General features: G+C 39.9%; 4 protein-coding genes across 4 annotated transcripts; all 4 read left to right on the top strand.

Moving 5' to 3' along the window:
- The first annotated feature begins 3,364 nt into the window (after window positions 1–3,364).
- On the top strand, window positions 3,365–4,364 carry LOC115799498 (mannose-specific lectin-like). The gene is made up of 3 exons (XM_030756698.1): window positions 3,365–3,431; window positions 3,628–3,721; window positions 3,836–4,364. The coding sequence occupies exons 2-3, from the start codon at window positions 3,632–3,634 to the stop codon at window positions 4,094–4,096; spliced, it is 351 nt and encodes a 116-aa protein (XP_030612558.1). The 5' UTR covers window positions 3,365–3,431; window positions 3,628–3,631; the 3' UTR covers window positions 4,097–4,364.
- Window positions 4,365–9,226: 4,862 nt separating this feature from the next.
- Window positions 9,227–11,053, top strand: LOC115799500 (mannose-specific lectin-like). The gene is made up of 3 exons (XM_030756700.1): window positions 9,227–9,257; window positions 10,045–10,138; window positions 10,243–11,053. Exons 2-3 carry the CDS (start codon window positions 10,049–10,051, stop codon window positions 10,501–10,503), a joined length of 351 nt encoding a protein of 116 aa, XP_030612560.1. The 5' UTR covers window positions 9,227–9,257; window positions 10,045–10,048; the 3' UTR covers window positions 10,504–11,053.
- Window positions 11,054–15,613: 4,560 nt separating this feature from the next.
- Window positions 15,614–16,295, top strand: LOC115799502 (mannose-specific lectin-like). Its single transcript, XM_030756701.1, has 3 exons — window positions 15,614–15,644; window positions 15,747–15,840; window positions 15,938–16,295. The coding sequence occupies exons 2-3, from the start codon at window positions 15,751–15,753 to the stop codon at window positions 16,196–16,198; spliced, it is 351 nt and encodes a 116-aa protein (XP_030612561.1). The 5' UTR covers window positions 15,614–15,644; window positions 15,747–15,750; the 3' UTR covers window positions 16,199–16,295.
- Window positions 16,296–19,352: 3,057 nt separating this feature from the next.
- LOC115799499 (mannose-specific lectin-like) lies at window positions 19,353–20,837 on the top strand. Its single transcript, XM_030756699.1, has 3 exons — window positions 19,353–19,398; window positions 20,237–20,330; window positions 20,434–20,837. Exons 2-3 carry the CDS (start codon window positions 20,241–20,243, stop codon window positions 20,692–20,694), a joined length of 351 nt encoding a protein of 116 aa, XP_030612559.1. The 5' UTR covers window positions 19,353–19,398; window positions 20,237–20,240; the 3' UTR covers window positions 20,695–20,837.
- The last annotated feature ends 479 nt before the right edge of the window (window positions 20,838–21,316 follow it).

Genomic DNA, 21,316 nt, shown 5'->3' with positions numbered 1-21,316 from the left:
TACTTCATTGTACACCTTGTTTATTTAAGAAAAAAATCCAGAAAATTAGTGAATGAAGGGATTTTTTTTAATCACATTTTTGTATTATTCTTTCTGAACACTCTACCTGGAAAACAAAAAGTTTGCATTTGTTCTTGTATGATGATTTTATACACTTCATTTACAAAAGAAAAAAAAATCCAGACATCAATGTATGGGTAAAATTGTTTTGTTAATGTTCTATAGTTTCAGAACAATAACTTTTATTTTGATAAAATATTTTCTACTTGCCTATAAACTTTGTCCAATTCTATCCTGGGTTTTAACTAATTAATGATCCAAAGGATAAAAAAATCACAAACAAGTTCAACTTCATGAAAATTCTTCATGATTATTAAAAAGTATCGGTATCAGTATCGGCGATACTGGCCCTGTATTTACTTGGCATCAGATCGATACAAAATTGCAGTATTGCACACCACTACATTGAGCAGTGCATACACGAGGATTGCCTGTTTTTGACCAGGAGCGGTTCAGGGAGGAGGTGGAGGAGCTTAATTTTTTTCACAGATTATCTGTCTCATACTGTCAGGACATGGTGACAGTTTTAACAAATTTGTAACAAACAGATTTTTTATAAAAGTTACATACTGCAGCTTTAATCTGTATAACAGAGAAACTTGTGGCTTTAGTTCTTACAGTCGATGATTGTTTGCCATTTTTTCAGTTTTACACATTTAGCTATGTGGTTTTGAAACAGCACCCATTTTTACAAAGATTGTTGTTGGTTTAAAAACAACGTAAATTTATGTATTGTTTGTGAAAGGCAGAGAAAACTAAAGACTATTTTGATTAACTATGAAAAATTGTTTGACATTCTGTGATAAATGATGGAAGTCACCCAAAGACGGTTATATTTATTTGAGCTGTGAGTGTTTAATATCAGGGTGATTTTATGGGAATGTGGATCTTTCAGACCAATTTGAGAAGTGATTTTGATCGTGTTTCACATTTTATTGTGTCATGTAGCATGGAACACTAGTCTTGGTCTTGCCTCAGTCTTGCCCTCCCTCAGTCTTGGTCTCTACTCGGTCTTGGATGCTAAAAGTCTTGGTCTTGTCTCGGTCTCTGGTTAGGTGGTCTTGACTACAACACTGGTAGAACACCACAGCGGCGCTCCTCCACTTTTGGCTCTGAGTATCAGCTGAACAGAGATTTCTCATTGCAAGACAAGTACATCCAAAAAGCTATAAAATAGCTGCGAGTTGGCTCTTCTGAATCACTACCAAGCTATCTTAGTTAAGCCGTTGCATGCATAATCAACCGTAGTGTCACTTTAATTGTTACTATTCACTTGTAACAATGTATGAATCAGAATCAGAATCAGAATCAGAAGGTTTTTATTGCCATATGGGTGAACAGGTTCACAGCATTAGGAAATTGCTGCGGATCAAGTGTGCTTTTAAAAGTCAGATTCCATGTGTAACATATAATCAAAAGAGGGGGAAAGCTGTAGTTCATTTAACTGCAATAATGCATCCCTGCAGTTTATCTGACATTTATCCATGGTGTGTTTAAACTTGTTAGGAATCCTGATTCTTTAAAGGTCAAATTCCTCATCATGCAAACCTGTCCACACACAAAGAACTCTCTCCTATGTAATACTTACCTGCAGGGCTTGAGTTTGGGGGGGAGGGGGGGGGGGGGGCAGTTCAAGAAACCAACAATACACACTGATATCAAGCTGCAAATGCTACTGTAATAACAATACTTGCCAGTGAACTACATATTCCACAATAATTCAACCCAGGTTATTTACTTAATCTGAGCATGAATTGAACTAAAATATTTAAAAGAATTGATATTTTATTTACACCTTTTTGTCATGGTCCTGGGCCTCTGGCCCAGTGTTTTGAGTTCTTTTACTGAAGTTCTGTTTTTTCTATATTTCTGGTTGTGTTTATTAATGTTTTTGTATAGTTTAGCTTCTTGGTTTGTTATAGATTTCTATTCTGTTTTTGGTTATAATTATTTGTATTTCATTCTGGTTTCGCTTCCCATGTCTCTGTGTTCCTGTGTCTTTCCTCCTCTGTCTCCCTGTGTTCTTGTGTGTCGATGTCTGTGTTATCCCTCCTGTGTCAATTCTTCAATGTTTGTGTTTCAGGTGTCTGTGTTTTCCCTGTTTAGTTGCTTCCCCGTGTTATGTCAGCCTATGTGTTGTAGTTGGGTTCTGTTTAGTCATAGGTTTAGATTCCCTCTGTGTGCCAGTCACCATATGTGTCAAGTCTGCGTATATCATGTTTAGCTACTTCCTGTTTTATTGTCACAGTCTTGTGTTCCCTGCACTTAGTGTTTAGTTTTGCTTTCCCTTGTCTCAACTCTGAAATAATGTTCAGCTGTGATTGCACCTGTTGTCCCTCCCCTCATTAGCCCTTGTGAATTTATTGTCTGCTTTTGTGTTTGTCGTGTCCTTGTCAGTGTAATCATCGCTAATGTTGGTTTACCTGCTGTGTGCTTTCTATTTAGATTTGTGATTGACTCTGCAGAAAGTTCATGCATGAAAGTGCTAGAGTCTAGTGGTGGTATCTACTAGACCAGGGGTATTCAATTCCAGGCCTCGAGGGCTGGTGTCCTGCAGGTTTTAGATGTCTGCTTCAATAGACCTGAGTCAAATATAGAAGTCATTGGCAGGACTCTGGAGAACATGACTGTATACTGAGGAGGTAATTCAGCCATTTATTTAAGTATGTTGGATCAGGGACAAATCTAAAACCTGCAGGACACCGGCCTTCAAGGCCTGGAGTTGAATACCCCTGCACTAGACTCTGCATGTGACGTTTTGCATTGTACTTGGTGATGTACTGCAAGGCTTGGATGCAGCTGCTCAGCCACTGAAACCCATTCCATGAATCTCTCGATGCACTGCTCTCGAGCTAATCTAAAGGCCACCTGGAGTTTGGATGTCAGTAGCGACTGACTCTGCAGAAAGTTGGTGACCTCTGCACAATATGTACCTCAGCATCCTCTGACCTCTGGATGGCTGAATGAATACTTTTGCAATATAGTGTATGCACCTTAAAATCATACTTTTCAACTACTGAAGCACAGAGCAGCACTGCCAAGAAAAGGATTTGTTCTTACAGGAAAATTACATAAAATCCTGGAAAGCATGACCATGCATGTTGCCTGATGCGTCATCAGACATCTCTGTGCAAGAATGTTGACTGATTTGCCAACATGCAAAGGTCAGAGTAATTAAAGTATACCATGTCAAGTTTTTAAAGCTTAGAAAAAGATTATAAAAATGTCAGGGTGAGCACCCCCTTTCTCAGCCCCCTGTTCACCTTTTGTAACCGCCCTCATCTTTGGTCTATAAAAATGTGAATCCTGCCTTTCACACTTCACTTTTCTCGACTTTGCTGCTGTTTCACTGGTCGAAGACATTCAAGCCCGTAAGTATAAATTCATATTGATGTTTTCTGATAAATCTGTGCAAAGGAATTGAAGTTCTAATGAAGTAATGTGATAAGAAAAGTTTTCAGTAATGCACATAAATCAAACTGAAGACCAATGTGGAAACAAACTGTTGGTGCATTTTCTGTGTTTTATATTAATAAGTTGAATTTTGCTTTGTTGTGTGTGTTGCAGAATCATGAGCAGGAACTTCTTGTCCAAAAATGATGAGCTCCGTAGGGGAGACTACCTGCTGTCCAATAACAAGCAGTTTAAGGCCATTTTTCAGGTGGGTAACCTAAGACACATATCAGCAAACGATGCGTGATACGTGTGCAAAATGAGCAAAGTGTTTGGATGTGTTCATTCTGATGACATTAAGTTCAATTTTCTTTTGCCTCAGGATGACGGTAACTTTGTCATCTATGGCTGGAAGCCCATGTGGTCTTCAGACACTGCAGGATCAGACACTACACGCCTGTGCATGCAGGGTGACTGCAACCTGGTCATGTACAACAAGTGTGACACACCTAGGTGGCACACAAACTCTGCTAAAGACAGCTGCAACATGTGCCGTCTTCAACTGACCGATGATGGCAAACTGGTGGTGAACAGAGAGTGTGAAGAAATCTGGAGCTCTGCAACCTCCAAAGGCATGAAGTGATGCTTGTGTGACACCATCATAGGGTGTAAACCTTCACTGAGGTTATTAAAGCATAAAAAAGATTTTCCATTTTCTTTCTAGTTAGCTTTGATGAGGCTATTCACCTCAACTTCTGCATGTACATTTTCTTTTTACACTACAGCTTCCATGCTGCTTTAAAACACAAAGGATTGTTAACAAGTGGCAAGCATAACAAAAATAAAGATTTTTAATGCCTCTCAGTGTGGAACAAGTATCAAAATCTTAAAATAAAAGCTATTTCACCAGTTATGAGTCTCTCTTTTAACCTCTTTTGTTCTGTGTGCAAATTTGTGTATAAATAAGGTAGCAGTGTTTTGGCAGGTTTATATTTCTGTCACTAAACAGATTTTTTTCAAGTCAATATTGCTGCAATGGTGCAGGATACAGTCACTAAACTTTAAAGGTGTGTAGCTGAGATCCAAATTAACACAGCCTTTGTAGATGACTGATGGTAAATGGTAAATGGTAAATGGACTAGTTCTTATATAGCGCTTTTCTACTCAGTATGAGCACTCAAAGCGCTTATACTGTACAGCCTGTTTGCATTCACCCATGCACTCCCATTCATACAAGCACTTCCATTTTTACGAAGCTAAGTGCTTTTTTTTTTAATTAACTAACACTCACACGCATTCATACTCCGACCTGTCTGATCTGGGCCATCAGACACCTTTCACCAATTTCTCATTCTTTTGAATTTTTTAATGCATTTCTGATTCCTCTGATGAAGTATTTTCATGTGGTGTAGATATCAAACAATATTTTTCTTCACTTCAAGAGTGCGTCCGCTTCTTTGTGCATCTGGTGTGCCGACCAACGTGGTTCTGGAGACACCTACTGACTCACTGTAGCAACAGCTACCACAAATGTTTTGAGTCCCTTTTTTTCTCCACACTATATTGTCACAGTCTTAAAGGATACAGTCATGAGATTTTACAGATGAGAACTTATCTGTTAAATACATTAGACATTAATCCAGAGGTTTCCAAAATGATGTGCCATGGCGCAGACAAGTCCAGGTGTGTCTTGGGATTTTGTGTCAACAATACATTATTACTGGTGGGAAATACAGTACCTTTAATATTGCTATCCTTCCCAGTTTTTTTGGCCTCCATGCACTGTAGGAAAACCATTCAAAGATCAAAAAGACCAGATTGTTTGCATGATGTGCATTAAAGGATGTTCAGTGCACTTGTGGTGTGAGCCGAGACACTGATCTTGTCAGTACTCTGAGCTGAGCCATTAATGAAGCTGAAATATTGTGAAACTCTCCGTATTCATTTAGAGAGGACCTTCAACTGCACAAACACAGGCCCAGAGGCATCGCAAAGATTCACTCCTAGAAGGATGGGGCTTGTTCAGACTAACTGGTGCCATCAAATTGTCCTGTAGGCAAAGTTACTATCCACCTAATTCACAACAGTTAACAGTGAGGTCACTGGACTGATGATGCCATGTTGGTTCCTGCTCCATTCTGACCCACCCTCATTAGTTTCTCATTCCCATGTTTGTGGTATTTATGGTGCAAAAGTTCCGACCATAGGATTTTTTTGTGTCTAAAAATCATCTTTTTGTGTCTAATCCACTGAGGGTTTCTTTATTTATAAGGTTCACATGAAACAGGTTGAGCAGCTTAGAGACAAAGACTCAGAGGGTTTGGACATGTGCAGAGGAGGGATAGTGGATATATTGGATGTTTAATATGGAGCTGCCAGGCAGGAAGAAAAGAGAATGAGCACAGAGAAGATTCAAGGATGTCATGAAGGAGGACATGTAGAAGGTTGGTGTGACAGAGGAGGGTGCTTGGGAATAGGGTGAGATGGAGGCATGCAGGAATGAGTAGGATCCACTGGAGCACTGTACGCCCAGCCCATCTTTCCAGACAGTTTTGCTTTTTTGTGGCATTATCACAAAATGAGCACTACAAGTACGGGTACAATTCACCTTTAAGATCATTTGAGCTGATCTCAGACAACTATACTGTCCATTTGGTACCAGAGCTAAACAACACAGAGAATTGCACAGAGACGGGTGAAGTTGCACAATTTTAACTGAGTAAACAACTTTGCATCATCTTTTTAGTGGTTTCAGCTCATTTTGGCCACAGTTTCCACTGAAGTCAAAGTCAAACACACGCACAGAAGCACGTAGCAAGTGTAAAGTACCACCAAACTGCTAATTCTTCCATGCATCCCGCTATCAGATGTTGCAGTGCTGCTGACACATGGTGTATTACACAGCATATGTCAACAATTAATAATGCAAATATTTATTGTTTCAGTCGCTCTTTTAATGCAGAAATGAAATAGTTCAGATTAAATTACAAATTAGGATGGGTGGGAAGTACAGACCCTTTTTACTGAGTCTTAAAGAGGACCTCTTAGCAGGTTTGTAAACTCAAAGTTCAGTGTAGTTTGCACTTCTGTCTGAAGTACAGTACTCTGCAAAATCTTGACTTCTCCTTCATTTCTTTATGTTTTGCTTCCAATGAGTCAGACTTTCTTATAACATTTAAGTGGCCTTGAGCAATAGTTCTCCAGGCTTTATGGAGGTCATTCAAAATTTTTCTTTTGACACTGGCTGCTTTTTCACTCATTTTCAGTTCAGTTCTTACAACCAAACATTTTTACAGAAAATGGTTTTGCTTGTTTTGTTTTTTTGCTACGTTACTTAACACTAACATCATTCGAACATACAAAAGGCACCTAAATCAAGAGATGAATTAGTGTTACTTAGCAGAGAACAATTTTTAAATTTTAGACACATTGTTACTAGCAGCCTATTGCAAAAACACTTAATTTGTTCCCATTTCTTTTGTAGAATCTACAAAAATACTAAATATAACACAATTTGACATGCATAAAATAGTATTTTTGGCCCATCAATGTGATTGATAAAGAGCTATTAGCAGAAAACTTTGCATTTCTTGGTATGGTGTGCAGTGTGTCCTTAAAAGAAAAGTGAGGAAACTGGACAAAGAAGTGCCTGCCCTAAAACACTAAAACAGCTACTGTTCACTGAAGCATAATAAAAAATGGTCTCAGTGGAAGGCTGGCTGTCAAGAAGCCTTTCTAAAGGAAGGGAAACAGGGAGAAAAAGGCTGACGTGAGCCAAATTACACAAGGACTGAACTGAAAAAGCAAACAAACAGTGGCAAAAGCTCTAATGCCCTGTTAAAAAAATCCACAAAAGTAACTGCCTCCTTTGCCAAATAACAAATTAAATGTGAGCTGAGTTGAAATTCACTAGCCACACTCCTGGTTACTGCCAGACCTGTTGAATCAACAAATCAGTTAAATAGAAGCTGTCTGACAAAAATGTAGTAAAAAGCTAAAAGAGCTCAAAAAGCAACACGTTATGCAACAATCGAAAGAAACAGCTGAGAGACAAATCAATGATATTTGTCAGTCTGGAAAGAGAACAAATTATTTCTAAGGTTTTTTTTATTTACTCCAGTGAACCACAGTGAGAGCCATTATCTGCAAATGGAGAAAACCTGGAACAGTGGTGAACCTTCCCAGGAGTGGCCAACCTACCAAAATTACTCCAAGACTGCATCAACGACTCATCCAGGTGGTCACAAAAGAACCCAGAACAACATCTAAAGAACTGCAGGCCTCACTTGCCTCAGGTACAGTCAGAGTTTAAGATTCAACAATAAGGCTGCGCAAAAATGGCATCCATGAGAGAGTTCCAAGACAAAACCCACTGCTGACCAACAAGAACACAAAGGCTCGTCTCACATTTGCCAAAAAAACCAGCTTGAAGTTTCACAATATAAAATACAGTGCTGTGACAAAATGTTTACCCCCATCCTGAGTTTGCAGCTTTTTGTTTTGTTTTTTTGCATATTTGTTACTTTTCCATGTTTCAGATCAAATATATAAAAGTGAATTAAAGACAACTGGCAATGGAGTCTTTCACATCACTGTGGAGAAATTCTGGCCCACTCTCCTTTGCAGAATTGTTTTAATTGTCACATTGGTGGTTTCCCAATCATGAACAACCTGTTTAGGGCCATGCAAAAGCACCTCAATCAGATTTAAGTCTAGACTTTGACTGGGCCACTTCAAAACCTTTGAAGCAGAATTCATGGTTCCATTAATTACAACAAGTTGTCCTGGTCCTGAAGCAGCAAAGCAGCCCCAGAGCAACTGACACCACCATGCCTGACTGTTGGTGTAATGTTCTTTTTATTAAATGTTGGGTTAGATTTATGCAGATATAACGGGACTCAAATCTTCGAAAAAGTTCAAGTGGATTTGTAAATTAACATAATTAACGTAATTACACAGATGAGATAAGGGGATTTACTTGCCGGTGGCACAGCGGTTAGCACTGCTGCCTCACAGTTAGAATGCCATCTGGAAGGCCTGGGTTCAATTCCACCTTGGCCCAGGCCTCTCCCTCTCTCTGTGTGGAGTTTGCATGTTCTCTCCGTGCTTGTGTGAGTTTCCTCCGGGTGCTCTGGTTTCCTCCCACAGTCCAAAGACCTGCACTTACTGGGGTTAGGTTAATTGGCTACTCTAAATTGCCCATAGGTGTGAATAAGAGCATGAATGTGAGTGTGAAAGGTTGTTTGTCTCTCTGTGTTGGCCCTGCGACAGGCTGGCCAACACAGTGTACCCTGCCTCTTGCCTGGGATAGGCTCCAGCCCCAGGAACAGGATAAGCGGAAGCAAATGGATGGATGGAGACAAGGGGAAGCAAAACAAGGGAGTGTCAAAGTAAAACAGGAAACAGATGAGCATGGTGGCAGAAATGCAGACTCAAACTGCAGACTCAAACTGCACTGAATACAAAAACACAAAGGACAGAGGCACAGGGCAGGAAACTATCATGGAAAATCAAAACCAAAACAAGCTAGGAACATAACAGAAACTCAATGAAAACAGACCTTAAAGAAACCAAAACACAAAATGTTGGGCACATGGCCCAGGACCATGACACAGTTAAACCCTGCGTAAGGAAGAAAACATCCTGGCATCAGCACTTACCAGGAAAAGTCAATGATTTACTGTAAAGGGAAAGAGATCATCACTCCACCCCCAGTGTGGATGATATAAAGATGGAGGGGTCTGCTTTCAATTTCATCACTTCGCTTCTGCTTCCAGACTGACTGCTGTGGGACATTCAAGATTGTAAGTATTCCACATTTCTCTACTGACTTATGGATTCATGCAATATTGATGCTTTTAAATGCACTTTGTGGATGCAATCTCATTTTCACTTATGATGTAGTGCTGTGTAGCAAGCAGGAATTTGACTGCAATGCAGGACTCCAGAGACAAGACTGAACTTAGAAACACACAGCTTCATTTGCTGCTAAACTCTGGGAAGGCATACCAGATATAAACAAGGTGGTCATGAGCAAGGACTACACTAACCAAGAAGAAACTAGGAAACACAAGGGAACACACAGCACGTAGAAGCTGACAACAACATGACAGAGAACTGAGAAGGATGCAGACAATAAACACTAGAGGTCATGGGTGGAGAGTGGGAGCAGCTGGGGAGAAGAGGTGAACTAAGTGACACTAACAAGACAAGGGGAAGCAAAACTGAATACAATGCACACAAAACAAAGGAGTGGCAAACAGCGAAAAAGAAATGCAGACCTGACACAACACAGGAAGGAATGTATACAGTGAAACACATGGAAGTAAAACCAAATACAAAATATGAGACAAGGAACACAAGAACACTGGGATGCAGGAATGACATGGAAAACACACATAAATAATTAAAACTAAAACTAGAAGCCTAAGAATGGAAACAGCCCAACCTAGAACTATCAAAGGATACCAAACTCAGAACTGCAAAATTAAAGTAAATTAAGAATTAAACAGAGACAACTGATGTTGAAAGGCCACAATAGAAAACACTGGGTCACAGACCAAAGACCATCACAATATCCTCTGTTATCAGGACAATGAGCAGGAACTTCTTGTCCAAAAATGATGAGCTCCGCAGAGGAGACTTCCTGGTGTCCAACAACAAGGAATATAAGGCCATTTTTCAGGTGGGTAATTTAAATATCGTCAGTCCAGAAACTCAGAAAACCCTTGTTTACCAGCCACGTGTGAAGACAAAAGTCTAATTGTGTCTTTTTTATGGTTGCCTCAGGATGACGGTAATTTTGTCATCTACGCATGGAGGCCTGTGTGGGCTTCAGACACCTATGGATCAGACGCTGTGCGCCTGTGCATGCAGGGTGACTGCAACCTGGTCATGTACAACAAGAGTGACACACCTAGGTGGCACACAAACTCTGCCAGAGACAGCTGCAACATGTGCCGCCTTCAACTGACCGATGATGGCAAACTGGTGGTTAACAGAGAGTGTGAAGAAATCTGGAGCTCTGCAACCTCCAAAGGCATGAAGTGATGCTTGTGTATTGCGGTGAGGTTATTAAAGCATATAAAAGATTTTCCATTTTCTTTCTAGTTAGCTTTGATGAGGCTATGCACCTCAACTTCTGGATGTACATTTTCTTTTTACACTACAGCTTCCATGCTGCTGTATAACACAAAGGATTGTTAACAAGTGGCAAGCATAACAAAAATAAAGATTTTTAATGCCTCTCAGCGTGGAACAAGTATCAAAATCTTTGGCCAATGTTGAGTTTCTCTTTTACCCTCTTTTGTTCTGTGTGCAAATTTGTATTTAATTAAGGTAGCAGTGCTTTGGCAGGTTTATATTTCTGTCACTAAACAGATTTTTTCAAGTCAATATTGCTGCAAAGGTGCAGGATACAGTCACTAAACTTTAAAGGTGTGCAGCTGAGATCCAAATTAACACAGAGGTTATAGATGAGTGATCTGGGCCATTAGACACCTTTCACCAATTTCTCATTCTTTTTAATTATTAATGTATTTCTGATTCCCTTGATGAAGTATTTTCATGTGGTGTAGATATAAAAAGATATTTTTATTCATTTCGTGAGTGTGTCTGATTCTTTGTGCATCTGCGTGTGTCTGGAGACACCTACTGACGTACTGTAGCAACAGCTACCACAAATGTGGTTTTGAGAGTTACAACCTTACGGGATACAGTCATGAGATTTTACAGCTTTAAAGTTTTGTAATGAACTTATCTGTTGAATAAATTGGACGTTAGTCCAAAGGTTTCCAAAATGATGTGCTGTGGCACAGACAAGTCCAGGTGTGTCTTGGGGTTTTGTGTCAACAATACATTATTACTGGTCGGAAATATAGTATGTTGTCATCCAACAAAACCTTTAATATTGCTATCCTTCCCAATTTTTTTGGCCCCCATGTAGTCCTGCATCATTAAAAAACACTGTAGGAAGACCATTCAAAGATCAAAAAGACCAGATTGTTTGCATGATGTGCATTAAAGGATGTTCAGTGCACTTGTGGTGTGAGCTGAGACACTGATCTTGTCAGCACTCTGAGCTGAGCCATTAATGAAGCTGAGAAATTGTGAAACTATCCCTATTCATTTAGAGAGGACCTTCAACTGCACAAACACAGGCCCAGAGCCATTGCAAAGATTCACTCCTAGAAGGATTTTGCTCAGAGTGACAGGAGTGCCATCAAATTGTTCTGTAGGCAAAGTTACTATCCACCTAATTCACAACAGTTAACAGTGAGGTCACTGGACTGATGACCCCATGTTGGTTCCTGCTTTATTCTGACCCGCCCTCATTAGTTTCTCATTCCCATGTTTGTGGTATTTATGGTGCAATCAAAGCCTTGCCACAGCTGCCACGTGCCCCTTGTACACCCAAAAAATGGATATGTGCTTCAATGTGTCAAAAATATTACTGTTCAGTTTAAAGTTTGAATGTGTTGTTGTTGAATGGTAGTGTCCACACTATAGTTTGCTTCACCATACTCTTTACTGTGTTTATGGTCATTGTGGTAATATTCGATTTTTCATGTTATGACCAAATCATCAGTAAACTTGACTTTGCAAGTTTGTTTGGTTATTTTGTGTTAACCAATCACTTACCTCATCCAACAGTTGCTCAACTAAATTTCTGTTCCTGTTGGCTGTTTAGTTTGTTTGAATACAACAATTGTTGAAAACAAACAAACAAAAAAAAAAAAACAGACCCTTTTTAAATTTAAGATTTTGTGATGAATTTTTAAAAAAGAAACCATTAAAAATTTGATCTATCAGGTGACTTTTTATGAAATAGTTTTAGCTGCTGTTTGCTGTGCTGGGTGCGTCCCTGTTACCAACACTCCCAAACCTGAGAAAGTAGATTTTAAAAATATTGATTAATAAATCCCTGACCATTAGGTTAAAGATAGTCACCATCACACTGATACCCATTAATTTCAGATAAGATTTTATTTATATTAATTTGAGCAACTTTTCAAATTTACTTTGCCCCGCTTTTCATTAGTCACTGATATGAAAATAATCTATAATCCAAACTATTATAAAGAGTACAGATTAAAGCCTTGAGCTACAAAAAACATTTTTGATTATTTCATTTAAAATGTTAGGGTAAAATGGTTAAAATTCAAATAAGAGGTTTGCACAAGTTACATCCCTAAACAGTGTTCCTTTTATTTGTAGACTATGACATAAATGTAACAAAAAAATACTCAGAACCACAAAAATGTTGTTCCTTTTGTTGCAAATTAGTGCTGGTATTAGTGTTTTCTCAGAAAAAGATGTAGCTGTTGAATCAAAAGCACTGTGAACATCAGGGGTAAAAATGTATTTATGTAAATAAAGAAAGGAAACTTTGAAATGAACTTGTCATCTTTTGGTAATGTGGGTAACAGGGTTGCATCAGTTGGACTAACACAGCAAATCTAACTAGAAAAGACTAAAAATATAAAATATGTCAAAGAGGGCCAACCTTTAGTCAAACCATGGTGTTGACACACAACTTGATCATGCCACTTCCTCTTTGTCGTGTCACTCACTGTTTTGTCTCTTTGCTTTCCATTCTAAATAGGCTTGTGTAACAGGTTTCACACACAGTTCTTGATTTCTTTCTCCGCATATTTGACACTTACATTTTTCAGATAAAACTTTTTTTAGCTGTTAGATCAACTGAGTAAATAGAATGCAGTTTTTGATTGATGATTTAATTCATTAAGGGAGCAAAGCTATCCCAAACTACTTGGCCCTGTGGGGAAAAGAAACTGCCTCCCTTGTTAAATCACAAATTAACTGATTAACATGTTTTGGAAAGCTGAGTTTAAATTCATTTGCCACACTCAGACCTGATTACTGCCAGACCTGCTGAATCAAGAAATCACTTAAATAGGACCAGTCTGACAAAGTGAAGTAAAAAGCTAAAAGATCTCAAAAAGCAACACGACATGCAACAATCTAAAGAAACAGACTGATATTTATCAGTCTGGAAAGGGAACGAAGTTATTTCTAAGGCCTTTTTTTTTTTTTTTTACTTCAGTGAACCACAGTGAAAACAGTTATCCACAAATGGAGAAAATTTGGAACAGTGGTGGACCTTCCCAGGAGTGGCCGGCCTACCAAAACTATGACAAGCTCATTGATGACTCATCCAGGAGGTCTAAAGAAACCAGAACAAAATCATGAAGGAGAATGTCTGGCCATCAGGTTGTTACTTGTAGCTAAAGCTTGGATTATGCAGCAGGACCGTGATCCAGACCACAGTAGCAAGTCCACCTCTGAATGGCTCAAAAAACAAAACAAAACAAAAGAAAGAAACAAAAGGAAGATTTTGGAGTGACCTAGTCAAAGTCTAGACTCGAGTCTTACAGAAATGCTTTGGCATGACCTTAAACAGCCCCCCCCCCCCCCCCCCCCCCCAAAGAAATGTCCCCTAATCCATGAAATCATCATTTAAAAACTGTCATGGTTCTGGGCCTTATGCCCAGCATTTTCTGTTTAGTTCTGTTTTCACTGGGTTTTGTTGTTTTCTAGTTTTGTTTTGATCTTCCTTATTCATCTTAGTTCTGGCCTTATCAGTTGTGGCTTTCTAGTTCCCTTTGTTCCTGTCTCCCCTGTGTCTGTTTTTCTGTCTTTTTCCCTGTTCCTTGGTCCATGTTTTGTTTTCCTCTGTGCCAGCCCCCTGTGTTAAGTCTGTGTGTACCTTGTTTGGTGTTTCCTGTTTTATTTTGACAGTCTTGCATTCCCTGTGTGTTGTGTGGAGTTTTGCTTCCTGTGTTTCATTAGTATGATTTTGTCCACCTGTTCTCCCCAGCTGTTTCCTGTTTTCCCTTGCCATTCCCAGTGTATTTATTGTCTGCGTTTCCCACTGTCCTTGTCGCGTCCTCCCTCATGAATGTGTGGTTTTGTCCTGTTGTCTGGTTGGTTGAGTTTTTGTTTCAGTGCCATTCATCTGCTTACTTTCACTTATCTACAATAAAGTCACCTTTTAAGTTCAGTTTGCCTCTGGAGTTCTGCGTTTGGGTCCACCCTGCTCGCCACACCACTCACAAGACAAAAAACTACATTTTGCATTTACTATGGTTATCTCACTTAGTGTTCTTTAAAATGTGTTGATGTTAAAAATGGTACTACAATGATAAGAGGCATGTCAACAAAATCAAAACAAAAAAGTGGATTTATAAATTAACTGCTGTATTTGACATGCAGGTCAACTATCAAGAAGATGGGATAAGAGAAAAATGCCAATTTCAGGGTTTTTCAACAACTATATTTTGTCTCAGGACATTTGTACTACAGATGTCTGTCTTACTATTTTGTGCATGAATTTGGTGGGACAGAAAAATATCCTGCAGTTATCCTTAATATCCTTACAGAGCAATATATTAAAAACTCCAGCTTGACGGACTTGACGGATTGGCCAACCCAAATTTTGGGTTGGGGTGGCTGTAGCTCAGTAGGTAGAGCAGGTCACCTACTGATCGGAAGGTCAGTGGTTCAATTCCTGGCTACTGCTGGCTGCATGCCAATGTATCCTTGGGCAAGATACTTAACCCCAAGTTGCTCTCCGACCGTTCCGTCGGAGTATGAATGTGAGTGAATGTTAGACGATTAAAGCACTTAGCTTAATTAATTAATCATGGAAGTGCTTGTATGAATGCGTGTGCATGGGGTAAATGTGAACGTGTTGTGTAAGCGCTTTGAGTGCTCATATCTGAGTAGAAAAGCGCTATATAAGAACTAGTCCATTTACCATTTTATACACACTATCAGGAAGTGTTTAAAGTCCATGGACTGTTTGCAAGCATTTCTATTTGCCAAACAATAAAATGAAGTTAAAACCATTTCAAAATAAGTACATTATTAATTGTATTTTTTCCAGCGAATGTAAAGAACATCCTGCCAGAGTCATTTAAAATGTGCATTAATTACAGCTGATATAAGAGTTGCGTAATGATATGCATAATAATTAAACCCTGCAACTGAATTTCAGGAAGAAAAAACCCTGAAATTATAAACACTTATTAGGAAAAACCATCTATTTAATGTAAAGGGGAAGAGACTGTCACTCCACCCCCAGTGCAGATGATATAAAGATGGAGGGGTCTGCTTTGAATTTCACCTCTTTGCTTCTGCTTACAGACTGCTGTGGAACACTGAAGACTGTAAGTACCCTACATTTCTCTACTGACTTATGGATTCATGCATTATTGATGCTTTCAAATGAAAATTGTGGATGCGATCTCATCTGTATCCTCTGTTTTTAGAATCATGAGCACAAACTGCTTGTCCAAAAATAATCATCTCCTCAAAGGAGACTTCCTGGTGTCCAACAACAAGCAGTATAAGGCTATTTTTCAGGTGAGTAACTTAAATATTGTCATTCCAGGAGCTCATAAATGTTTACCAGCCATGTGTGAAGACAATGTCTGATAATGTGTTTGGTTTATGGATGCAGGATGACGGTAACTTTGTCATCTACGCCTGGAGGCCTGTGTGGGCTTCAGACACTTGCGGATCAGACGCTTTCCGCCTGATCATGCAGGAAGACTGCAACCTAGTCATGTACAACAAGTGTGGCACACCTAGGTGGCACACAAACTCCGTCAGACCCAGCTGCAACGTATGCCGTCTTCATCTGACCGATGACGGCAAACTGGTGGTGTATAGAGAGTCTGAAGAAATCTGGAACTCTGCAGTGTCCAAAGGCATGAAGTGATGCTGCTGAAGTCATACGTGAAACCATTTTTTCACATCACTTTGAGTTTCATGTAAACCTTCAGCTGTGCTAATCAAACCACAGTGTTCACAGTGCATAACCCAGTTAACTGTGACTGAAATAAAAGTACATTTCAAGCAAACTGAGTTTTCTTTCTTCTTATCAAATATGTTCTGATTCAAAACAGAAATGAAGCAAACAGTAAAACAAAGGGAGCAATCCCAGGTTTAATGATGACAAAATAAATGCACTGTTAAAATCTTTGAAACACTTGGGTGTCATGGACATGGGCCTCGTGCCCAGCGTTTTGTGTTTTTCCTTTAGGTTCTCTTTTAATTGTGTTTCTAAGTTTGCTCATTGTTTGGAGCCTTGGTTGTTATGTCAGTTTTCTTATAGTTTATAGTTCATTATAGGTTATAGGTCCTGTTATTAGTTATAGTTATTTATATTGACTATATTGACTTTATATTAACAGGGAAACACCCTGTTCCCAGTGTTGTGTTGTGTCTGCGTCAGTGTTTCCTGTTTTACTTTGGTAGTCTTAGTCTCATCTGTCTTGTACCTAGTTTACTTCCTGGTCTCATCTTGTTTGATTATTCCCAGCTGTGTCTCCACCACTTCCCGATCCTCTCATTATCCTGTGTTTGTACTTAAGTCCTCAGTCTGTGTCAGTTTGTTGTTGTGTCGTCATCTGTGTTTCCTCACCTGTTTGTCACCATGCTCCTCGGTTTATGTGTAGCTCTGGCACCTGTCCAGCCCATTTTTATGTTCAGTCCTGTCTGAGAATCATGCATATTGGGTCCAACCTTGCCTGCCACAGCATTATCATGACACCATGATCTCATGCACTCAATGGAGCAGACTGATTCCTAACAATGAGGACCTGCAGGATTGTTAGGAATGCTGAAAACACAAAACTCGCAGGTTTTAGCAAACAAAACTTACTTTAAAATGTTTCACAGGTGATGAGATGCGGTCCTCTCATCCATCCATAGCATGTATGCAGTCTCTGATTTTGACTTTTTGTTGTTATAGCATTAACTGATTACTGTGCAGAAACTGAAACCACTTCAAACCACAGTTGAAATAAATGTTGCTTCTTTCCTGTATTGCAGTCACATCTGTTGTAATTGTACCATAAACCTAATAACTGGTTGTGCCACCCTTATTTCAGCCACATTGGAGGGTTTTCCAAGCAGGAGCAGCCTGTTTAAGCATCTCAATCTGATTTAAGTCCAGACTTTGACCAGGCCACTCCAAAACCTTCATTTTTTTTTTAAAGCTATTTGCTGGTGTATTTCTGATTGTCCTGCTGCATAACCCAAGAGCTCTTGAGTGTCGGCACACAAACCGATGGCCAGACATTCTCCTTCAGGACCTTCTGGTAGAGAGCAGAATTCCTGGTTCCATCAATTACAACAAGTTGTCCAGGACCTGAAACAGCAAAGCAGCCCCAAACCATCACACTACCACCACCATGTTTGACTGTTGGTGTGATGTTCTTTTTATTAAATGCTATGTTAGATTTATGCAGCTGTAACGGGACTCAAACCTTCCAAATAGTCCAACTTTTGCCTCATCAGTCCACAGAATATTTTCCCAACTTTCTCAGGGATCATCAAGATGTGTTTTGGCAAATGTGAGACGAGCCTTTGTGCCAAATCTCTCTGAAAGGATATAAAACTACAAAAACTACAATAAACTAAGATTCAGACACTAAATATTAGAAAATCCCCAACTGAAAGTGTTGCACCCAGTGCCAGTGATTATAACACTTATAAGAGACACGTCAACAAAATCAAAACAAAAGTGCATTTTTTTTTTTTTAGCCTGTTATGTCTGGCATTTTTCACAATCGGAATGATGATCCGAATGCACTGATGTACCAAACATATTTGCTTTAACAAAAACAGCTCTATATGTTTTCTATAGGCTATTCTTGTTAATGTTTGTATTTTTATTTATTTATCTTTTTATTTAGTTTTTTATGCCAAGTCTGACAGGCAACAAGGAAGGGGCAAGAACAAGAGGTGGGAGGGAGAAGAAGGGGGGGGGGGGGGAGACAAAAGGAAGAAAGGGAAAAAAAAAGAAAGAAGAAACAAAAGAAAAAGAAATCGAAGAAAAGTAAATATACTCACACACACTCACACATCCATACATACACCCACATACATATACAGTACACACACACACACATACAATTTTATTGTTTGTAGTAATGTGTGTGTATGTGCCTCTGTCATGCAATGTACTCAATAATGAGGGCAAGAAACTGCAAACATGCCCGCCGCGATCCAGAGGCAAATAGGGAAGGACCCAGAGGACCCAGGCCATCCACAGCCCAGGAGCTCAGAAGACATCCCGATGGTAACCATGTGCACTCCCCAGAGGAGGAAGGAGGGAGACCACAGACGGAGCCCCCACAGTCAAAGGGCTAGAGTCCAGAGAGCCAGAGGCGACGAGCAGTCCACCCCCCTGGCAGGCCGGCACCCCCAGCACGAGCCGAGCATGCAGCCCCCGAGGCCCCAAGCGCCTGAGAGCAGCCCGACACCCGGCAGAGCCCCCCCACACGCCAAAGAGGCCCAAGCCACCCCCAGGCCACAGCCGCCAAGGGAGCAGGTCAAAAACCACGCCGAGACATCTGGCCACACACCCCGGGACCCATGGGCACCCACACCCCAGGGGCGGCAGTGACGACCAGTGGGGAGCAGCCTGGAGCGGTAGGGAGGGGTAACTTCCGCCCTTCGCGTCCCACAGTGCATTTATAACTAAACTGCTATTTTTGATTATGAAGAAGATGGGATGGGAGAAATATGCCCATGGATTGTTTGCAAGCATTTCTTTTTGACAAACAATAAAATGAAGTTAGTTAATCTTTCTTATTTTGAAATGATTCTAACAGCAGATTTGTGCTTTTTTTCCCCCAGAGAATCTAAAAAAAATCCTGTGTTGTTTAAAATGTGCATTTATTACAGGTGATCTAAGAGTTTAAATGCATAACAATTAAACCCTGTCAATGAATTTGAGGAAGAAAACATCCTGACTTGAAAACTTACCAGGAAAAGCCTTCTATTTACTGTAAAAGGGAAGAAACCATTTCTCCACCCCCAGTACGGATGATATAAAGATGGAAAGATTTGCTTTCAATTTCATCACTTTGTTTCTGCTCACAGACTGACTGGTGTGAAACATTCAAGACTGTAAGTACTTCACATTTCTCTACTGACTTATGGATTCATACATTACTGATGTTTTTAAATGACTCATTCTCAGGTCAGGCATAGGATTAGGAAATGCACTCTCACTTATATCTGTGATGTAGTGCTGTGTGGCAGGCAGGAATTTGACAATAAAGCAGGACTTCAGAGCCAAGACTGAAGAAACACAGAGCTTCATTTGCTGCTAAACTCTGGGAAGGCAAGCCAGATATAAACAGGGTGGTCAGGAGCAAGGACTACACTAACCAAGAAGAAACTAGGAAACACAAGGGAGCACACAGCACATAGAAGCTGACAACAACATGACAAAGAACTGAGAAGGACGCAGACAATAAATGCACAAAAGGTAATGAGGGGAGAGTGGGAGCAGCTGGGGAGAAGAGGTCAACTAAGTGACACTAATAAGACAAGGGGAAGCAAAACTGCATACAATGCACACAAAACGAAGGAGTGGCAAAATGAAATGGGAAGTGAGCAAATGGAAAAAGAAATGCAGACGTGACACAACACAGGGAGGAATGTACACAGAGAAACACACGGAAGTAAAACCAAATGTGAAATTTGAGACAGGGGACACAGGAACACTGGGATGCAGGAATAACATGGAAAACACAGATAAATAATTAAATATAAATAACTACAACTAGAATCCTAAGAATGGAAACAGCCCAACCTAGAACTCTCTCAAAGGGATACCAAAACTCAGAACTGCAAAATTAAAGTAAACTAAGAATTAAAGAGAGATAACTGATGTTGAAAGGCCACAATAGAAAACACTGGGTCACAGACCAAAGACCATCACAATATCCTCTGTTATCAGGACAATGAGCAGGAACTTCTTGTCCAAAAATGATGAGCTCCGCAGAGGAGACTTCCTGGTGTCCAACAACAAGGAATATAAGGCCATTTTTCAGGTGGGTAATTTAAATATCGTCAGTCCAGAAACTCAGAAAACCCTTGTTTACCAGCCACGTGTGAAGACAAAAGTCTGATAATGTGTCTGTTTTATGGTTGCAGGACGACGGTAACTTTGTCATCTACGCCTGGAGGCCTGTGTGGGCTTCAGACACTGCAGGATCAGACGCTGTGCGCCTGTGCATGCAGGGTGACTCCAACCTGGTCATGTACAACAAGAGTGACACACCTAGGTGGCACACAAACTCTGCCAGAGGCAGTTGCAATACGTGCCGCCTTCAACTTACTGATGACGGCAAACTGGTGGTGAGCAAAGAGTGCGAAGAAATCTGGAGCTCTGCAGCGTCCAAAGGCATGAAGTGATGCTGCTGAAGTCATACCTGAAACCATTTCAGGTATCACTTCACTTTAAGTTTCATGTAAACCTTCGGCTGTGGTGATGAAACCGTTGTTTACAGTGCATAACCCAGTTATTGTGACTGAAATAAAAGTACATTCCAAGCAAATTGAGTTTTCTTTCTTTCTGTAGTGAATTGACTTTTTATTAAATATATTCTGACAGAAATGAAGCGACCCTTTTTAGGGATCTTATCTAATGCCAAAATGTTTGTTCCACACCAGGTTTAATGATGACAAAATAAATGCACAGTTAAAATCTTTCAACAACCAAATCAAAACTTACTTTAAAATGTTTTGCAGGTGATGAGATACGGTCCTCTCATCCATCCATAGCATGTATCAAAAACATAAATGCAGTCTCTGTTTTTGACTTTTTCTTTTTTGTCAATTCCATATATGTTATAGCATTAACTGATTACTGTGCAGAAACTGAAACCACTTCAAACCACAGTTGAAATAAATGTTGCTTCTTTCCTGTATTGCAGTCACATCTGTTGTAATTGTACCATAAACCTAATAACTGGTTGTGCCACCCTTATTTCAGCCACATTGGAGGGTTTTCCAAGCAGGAGCAGCCTGTTTAAGG

This window comes from Archocentrus centrarchus, chromosome 20 (assembly GCF_007364275.1).
Source record: "Archocentrus centrarchus isolate MPI-CPG fArcCen1 chromosome 20, fArcCen1, whole genome shotgun sequence".
Taxonomy (NCBI): Eukaryota; Metazoa; Chordata; class Actinopteri; order Cichliformes; family Cichlidae; genus Archocentrus; species Archocentrus centrarchus.
Note: the sequence above shows the minus strand (reverse complement) of the source record. Positions and strands in the feature narration are given on the sequence as shown.

Bases quoted from the DNA above. Each gene is read 5' to 3' on its own strand.
- LOC115799498 (XM_030756698.1), top strand. From the start codon at position 3,632: ATGAGCAGGAACTTCTTGTCCAAAAATGATGAGCTCCGTAGGGGAGAC. The intron at 3,722-3,835 runs GTGGGTAACCTA...CTTTTGCCTCAG, and splicing joins AGTTTAAGGCCATTTTTCAG to GATGACGGTAACTTTGTCAT.
- LOC115799500 (XM_030756700.1), top strand. From the start codon at position 10,049: ATGAGCAGGAACTTCTTGTCCAAAAATGATGAGCTCCGCAGAGGAGAC. The intron at 10,139-10,242 runs GTGGGTAATTTA...TGGTTGCCTCAG, and splicing joins AATATAAGGCCATTTTTCAG to GATGACGGTAATTTTGTCAT.
- LOC115799502 (XM_030756701.1), top strand. From the start codon at position 15,751: ATGAGCACAAACTGCTTGTCCAAAAATAATCATCTCCTCAAAGGAGAC. The intron at 15,841-15,937 runs GTGAGTAACTTA...TTATGGATGCAG, and splicing joins AGTATAAGGCTATTTTTCAG to GATGACGGTAACTTTGTCAT.
- LOC115799499 (XM_030756699.1), top strand. From the start codon at position 20,241: ATGAGCAGGAACTTCTTGTCCAAAAATGATGAGCTCCGCAGAGGAGAC. The intron at 20,331-20,433 runs GTGGGTAATTTA...TTATGGTTGCAG, and splicing joins AATATAAGGCCATTTTTCAG to GACGACGGTAACTTTGTCAT.